This window comes from Mandrillus leucophaeus, unplaced genomic scaffold (genome assembly GCF_000951045.1).
Source record: "Mandrillus leucophaeus isolate KB7577 unplaced genomic scaffold, Mleu.le_1.0 Scaffold1203, whole genome shotgun sequence".
Taxonomy (NCBI): domain Eukaryota; kingdom Metazoa; phylum Chordata; class Mammalia; order Primates; family Cercopithecidae; genus Mandrillus; species Mandrillus leucophaeus.
The window spans coordinates 54,976-61,837 of record NW_012100355.1 but is presented as its reverse complement, the minus strand read 5'-3'; the positions used below and the strand labels follow the sequence as shown (position 1 = coordinate 61,837).

The window sequence follows — 6,862 nt, the reverse complement described above, 5'->3', positions numbered from 1 at the left end:
CCGTCTCTACCAAAAATACAAAAACAAAATAAGCTGGGCATGGTGGCGGGCACCTGTAGTCCCAGCTACTGGGAGGCTGAGATGGGACAATGGTGTGAACCTGGGAGGCAAAGCTTGCAGTGAGCTGAGATCACACCACTGTACTCCAGCCTGGGTGACAGATTGAGACTCCAGCTGAAAAAAAAAAAAAAAACGAAAAAGAAAAAAGAAGAAGAAAATTCAGTTTTTTAGTTGCCCTAGCCACATTTCAAGCACTCATCAACCATACGTGGCCATAGAACATTCTGTCATCTTGGAGAGTTCTATTGACAGCACTATTCTGGACTGTATTTCTTGGAGTTTTAAAATTTTATTTTATTTTTTTTATTTTAGAGGTGGGGTCTTGCTGTGTTGCTCAGGATGGTCTCAAACTTCTGGCCTCAAGCAATTACACTGCCTCAGCCTCCCCAAATGCTGATATTACAGGCAAAAGCCACCATGCCTAGCCTTCAAGATTTTTTTTTTCTTTTAATTTGAGACAGGGTCCTGTTCTGTCACCCAGGCTGGAGTGCAGTGGTGCAATCTCACTTCACTGCAACCTCCACCTCCTAGGCTTAAGTGATCCTCCCACCTCAGCCTCCTGAGTAGCTGGGACTACAGGCACACACCACCATGCCTGGCTAATTTTTCTGTTTTTTGTAGAGATGGGGTTTTGACATGTTGCCCAGGCTGATCTCTAACTCTTGAGCTCAAATGATCCACGCATATCAGCCTCCCAAAATACTGGGATTATAGGTGTGAGCCATCACGCCAGGCACCTTGAAGATTTTTAAGACAAGAAATTATCCACTTCTTTTTTTTTTCCCCCATTCTTATTGCCCATCTCATGATCTTGGCTCACTGCAACCTCCACCTCCCAGGTTCAAGTGATTCTCTTGCCTCAGCCTCCCTGGTAGCTGGGATTACAGGTGCCTGCCACCATGCCAGGCTAATTTTTATATTTTTAGTGGAGATGGGGTTCCACCATGTTGGCTAGGCTGGTGTCGAACTCCTGACCTCAGGTGATTCACCCACCTTGGTATCCCAAAGTGCTGGATTACAGGCATGAGCCACTGTTCTTGGCACCTTGAAGATTTTTAAGACAATAAATTATCCACTTAGCTGCCAGGTTGTTTTGGATATTTTGTTGTTTGGTTTTTCTCTTCATAAATGTAACGATCTTATGAAAAGTTTGAAAAATAGAAATAAAAAGATAGCGCCTTCTCACAGCCTCATCTGCCCATCCTAACTCATTTAGGGCACTGGTTTTCCTTCCCATCGTGTTTCCTGGCAGTGAGATAGCAAATGTTTCCTCCACACCTACTGTGTGTCGGGGCTCTTGGCCGAGTGTTTTTTATGTACTCTGTCATTTAGTCTTCCTGTCAAACTCATGCAATTCGGAACTCTGTTGCAAGCTTGAGAGACTCGCTCAGACTCGTACAGCGTGTGTGGCTGGGGGTGGCAGGGTGGGAATTGGAATTCAGGTCCATGTGAGAGTAAACTGAGGCTTTCCATGCCTGGAAAGGAGAAGGTCTTTTTAAGTAGTTGTGTTCACAGCATACATCCCGTTTCGCATTCTGCTATTTTTACTTAAAAGCACATTGTCACCTGGGCATGGTGACTCACGCCTGTAAACCCAACACTTTGGGAGGCCAAGGCAGGTGGGTCACTTGTCAGGAGTTTGAGAGCAACCTGGCCAACATGGCAAAACCCCATCTCTACTAAAAATAAAAAAAAATTGGCCGGGCACAGTGGCTTATGCCTGTAATCCCAGAACTCTGGGAGACCGAGGTGGGAGGACCAACTGAGGTTGGGAGTTCAAGACCAGCCTGACCAACATGGAGAAACCCTGTGGTTACTAAAAATAAAAAATTAGCCATCCGTGGTGGCATGTGCCTATAATCCCAGCTACTTGGGAGGCTGAGGCAGGAGAATTGCTTGAACCCGGGAGGCAGAGTTTGTGGTGAACCGAGATCACGCCATTGCACTCCAGCCCGAGCAACAAGAGTGAAAGTCTGTGTCAAAAAAAAAAATAAATAAAAATAAAAGTAAAATATAAAAAAATAAAAAAATTAGGGCTGGGCGTGGTGGCTCACGCCTGTATTCCCAGCAATTTGGGAGGCTGAGGCATGCAGATCACTTGAGGTCAGGAGTTTGAAACCAGCCTGGCCAACATGGTGAAACCCCGCTTCTAATTAAAATGCAAAAATTAGTTGGGTGTGGTGATAGGCGCCTATAATCCCAGCTACTTGGGAGGCTGAGGCAGGAGAATCGCATGAAGTCTGGAGGTGGAGGTTGCAGCAAGCCGAGATTGTGTCACTGCACTCCAGCCTGGGCGACAGAGTGAGACTCTATCTAAAAAAAAAAAAATTGCTGGATGTGGTAGCTCACACTTGTAACCCCAGCACTTTGGGAGGCCGAGGTGGGCAGATCACGATGTCAGGAGATCACGATCATGCTGGCTGACACGGTGAAACCCCATCTCTACTAATAATACAAAAAATTAGCCAGGCATGGTGGCAGGTGCCTATAGTCCCAGCTACTGGGCAGGCCGAGGCAGGAGAATGGTGTGAACCTGGGAGGCGGAGCTTGCAGTGAGCCGAGATCGTGCCACTGCACTCTAGCCTGGGTGACGAGCAAGACTCTGTCTTAAAAAAAAAAAAAAAAATCACATCGTGAAGTTTTTTTGCACCTACTGCCAGTGAGGAAAGAAGCAGCTCACAGCAAGTCTTTGGGGTCCCAGTTGCTGCCTTCTCCTCCCGCCCCTGCTGTGGCCACCATGTGCCTATGTAGCAGGAAGCTGTGGGATGTGCAGACTCAGCTCTATTGGGCTTCCCAGAATGGAGGGGCATGGGGTGTTATAAGAGGCATTTCCTGGTCACATGGCCTAGCAGAGCTGGTGGCACAATTGCCTGTGTGTCCCAGCAGCCTAGCCTGGCCTCTTCTACCTGGCAGGGTGCTTGGAGATAATGTCAGCACCTCCATCCACTCCAAGTGGGCGGGCTGGGGAGAAGGAAAGCCAGGTTCTTCTGCTGGAGGGTGTCAGTGAAATGAGTCAACAATGGGCATGGTCAGGGAAGGCTTCCTGGAGGCAGGTGCCTTGGAAGATGGGAGGATGCAGCTCATGGCTAGGGGAGCAGCCAGCCACCTTCCCTGGAGAGAGCATCCTCAGCATCCCCTCTGCTCCCCTCCCCTTGTCCTGAAAGGAGAAGAGCAACTTGGCCCACAGCCTGCAGGTTTCACATTTCAAGCACTCATCAACCATACACGGCCATAGAACATTCTGTCATCTCAGAGAGTTCTATTGACAGCACTATTCTAGACTGTATTTCTTTTTTTTTTTTTTTTTTTTAGAGATAGGGTCTTGCTGTGTTGCTCAGGATGGTCTCAAACTCCTGGCCTCAAGCAATTCCCCTGCCTCGGCCTCCCAAAATGCTGAGATTACAGGCATAAGCCACCATGCCTAGCCTTGAAGATATTTTTTTCTTTTAATTTGAGACAGAGTCTTGTTCTGTCACCCAGGCTGGAGTACAGTGGTGTGATCTCAGTTCACTGCAACCTCCACCTCCTAGGCTTAAGTGATCATCCCACCTCAGCCTCCTGAGTAGCTTGGACTACAGGTACACACCACCACACCTGGCTAATTTTTCTGTTTCTTGTAGAGATGGGGTTTCACCATGTTGCCCAGCCTGATCTCTAATTCCTGAGCTCAAATGATCCACCCATCTCAGCCTCCCAAAGTACTGGGATTATAGGTGTGAGCCATCACACCAGGCACCTTGAAGTTTTTTTTTTTTTTTTGAGACAGAGTCTTGCTCTGTCGCCCAGGCTGCCATGCAGTGGCGCGATCTCGGCTCACTGCAAGCTCCACCTCCCGGGTTCACCCCATTCTCCTGACTCAGCCCCCTGAGTAGCTGGGACTACAGGCGCCCACCGGAACACCCTGCTAATTTTTTTTGTATTTTTAATAGAGATGGGGTTTCACCGTGTCAGCTGGGTTGGTCTCGATCTCCTCACCTCGTGATCCGCCCACCTCTGCCTTCCAAAGTGCTGTGATTACGGGCATGAGCCACCGCGCCCAGCCGAAGATATTTAAGACAAGGAATTATCCACTTCTTTTTTTTTCCCCCCAACTCTTTTTGCCCATGGCATGATATTGGCTCACTGCAACCTCCACCTCCTGGGTTCAAGCGATTCTCTTGCCTCAGCCTCCCTGGTAGCTGGGATTACAAGTGCCCGCCACCATGTCTGGCTAATTTTTATATTTTTAGTAGAGATGGGATTCCACCATGTTGGCTAGGCTGGTGTCGAACTCCTGACCTCAGGTGATTTGCCCACCTCGGCCTCCCAAAGTGCTGGATTACAGGCATGAGCCACCGTTCTTGGCACCTTGAAGATTTTTAAGACAATAAATTATCCATTTAGCTGCCAGGTTGTTTTTGATATTTTGTTGTTTGGTTTTTCTTTTCATAAATGTAACGATCTAATGAAAAGTTTGAAAAATAGAAATAAAAAGATAGCGCCTTCTCACAGCCTCATCTGCCCATCCTAACTCAGGGCACTGGTTTTCCTTCCCATCATGTTTCCTGGCAGTGAGATAGCAAACGTTTCCTCCACACCTACTGTGTGCCAGGCTCTTGGCCGAGTGTTTTTTATGTACTCTGTCATTTAGTCTGCCTGTCAAACTCATGCAATTCGGAACTCTGTTGTAAGCTTGAGACACTCGCTCAGACTCGTACAGTGTGTGTGGCTGGGGGTGGCAGGGTGGGAACTGGAATTCAGGTCCATGTGAGAGTAAACTGAGGCTTTCCATGCCTGGAAAGGAGAAGGTCTTTTTAAGTAGTTGTGTTCACAGCAAGCATCCCATTTCACATTCTGCGAAATGTAGAGATGAGGATCTCACTGTGTTGCCCATGCTGGTCTTGAACTCCTAGTTCCAAACATTCCTCCCACCTCAGCCTCCCAAATTACTGGGATTACAGGCATAAGCCACTGTCCCTGGCTGTATTAAATTTTAATTAAAAGTTTTAAAAAGGGAAAATTCAGGCTGGGTGTGTTTTACTTAACAGCACATTGTTGACTGGGCATGGTGGCTCACACCTGTAATCCCAGCATTTTGGGAGGCCAAGGCGAATGGATCACTGGAGGTCAAGAGTTTGAGACCAGCCTGGCCAACAGAGCGAAACCCCATCTCTATTAAAAATAAAAAAAATTGGCCAGGCATAATGGCTCACGCCTGTAATCTCAGCACTTTGGGAGGCCAAGGCGGGAAGACCACCTGAGATCAGGCGTTTGAGACCAGCCTGACCAACATGGAGAAACCCTGTGTCTACTAAAAATACAAAATTAGTCATCAGTGGTGGCACATGCCTGTAATCCCAGCTACTTGGGAGGCTGAGTCAGGAGAATCGCTTGAACCCGGGAGGCAGAGTTTGTGGTGAACTGAGATCACGCCATTGCACTCCAGCCTGGGCAACAAGAGTGAAAGTCTGTGTCAAAAAAATATATAAATAAAAATAAAAGTAAAAAATAAAAAAATAAAAAAATTAGGGCCGGGTGTAGTGACTCATGCCTGTCTTCCCAGCACTTTGAGAGGCTGAGGCGGGCAGATCACCTCAGGTCAGGACTTTGAGACCAGCCTGGTCAACATGGTGAAACTCCGCTTCTAAGTAAAAATACAAAAATTAGCTGGGCGTGGTGATAGGCGCCTATAATCCCAGCTACTTGGGAGGCTGAGGCAGAAGAATCGCTTGAAGTCTGGAGGTGGACGTTGCAGCAAGCTGAGATCGTGTCACTGCACTCCAGCCTGGGCAACTGAGTGAGACTCTGTCTAAAAAAAAAAAAAAATTGCTGGACGCGGTGCCTTACACCTGTAATCCCAGCACTTTGGGAGGCAGGCGGATCACAAGGTCAGATCGAGACCATGCTGGCTAACACGGTGAAACCCCGTCTCTACCAAAAATACAAAAAATTAGCTGGGTGTGGTGGCAGGTAACTGTAGTCCCAGCTACTCAGGAGACTGAGGCAGGAGAATGGCGTGAACCTGGGAGGTGGAGCTTGCAATGAGGGGAGATCACGCCACTGCACTCCAGCCTGGGTGACAGAGTGAGACTCCGTCTCAGGAAAAAAAAAAAAAAAAAATCATGTCGTGAAGTTTTTTCGCACCTACTGCCAGTGAGGAAAGTGGCAGCTCACAGCAAGTCTTTGGGGTCTCAGTTGCTGCCTTCTCCTCCCGCCCCTGCTGTGGCCACCATGTGCCTATGTAGCAGGAAGCTGTGGGATCTGCAGACTCAGCTCTATCAGGCTTCCCAGAATTGAGGGGCATGGCGTGTTATAGGGGGCATTTCCTGGTCACATGGCCTAGCAGAGCTGGTGGCACAATTGTCTGTGTGTCCCAGGAGCCTAGCCTTGCCTACCTGGTAGGGTGCTTGGAGATAATGCCAGCACCTCCATCCACTCGAGGTGGGCGGGCTGGGGGGAAGGAAAGCCAGATTCTTCTGCTGGAGGGTGTCAGTGAAATGAGTCAGCCATGGGCAGGGTGGTCAGGGAAGGCTTCCTGGAGGCAGGTGCCTTGGAAGATGGGAGGATGTAGCTCATGGCTAGAGGAGCAGCCAGCCACCTTCCCTGGAGAGCGCAGCCCCAGCATCCCCTCTGCTCCCCTCTCCTCCCCTTGTCCTGAAGGGAGAAGAGCAACCTGGCTCACAGCCTGCAGGTGGCCCAGCAGCAGGCCGAGGAGCTGCGGCAGGTGTGGGAGAAGCTGCAGGCTGCCCAGGAGGAGCTGCGGCGCCAGCGGGACCGGCTGGAGGAAGAGCAGGAGGACGCGGTGCAGGATGGCGTGCGGGTG

At 49.2% G+C, this 6,862-nt stretch overlaps 1 protein-coding gene across 1 annotated transcript in view; it reads left to right on the top strand.

The window, feature by feature from the left end:
* Positions 1-6,862, top strand: part of LOC105532230 (putative ciliary rootlet coiled-coil protein-like 2 protein) — an 18,196-nt gene that overhangs the window by 2,020 nt on the left and 9,314 nt on the right. The window contains exon 2 of the mRNA XM_011970319.1: positions 6,700-6,859. Coding sequence (XP_011825709.1) covers positions 6,700-6,859 — 160 coding nt within the window. The remainder of the gene's footprint in view (positions 1-6,699; positions 6,860-6,862) is intronic.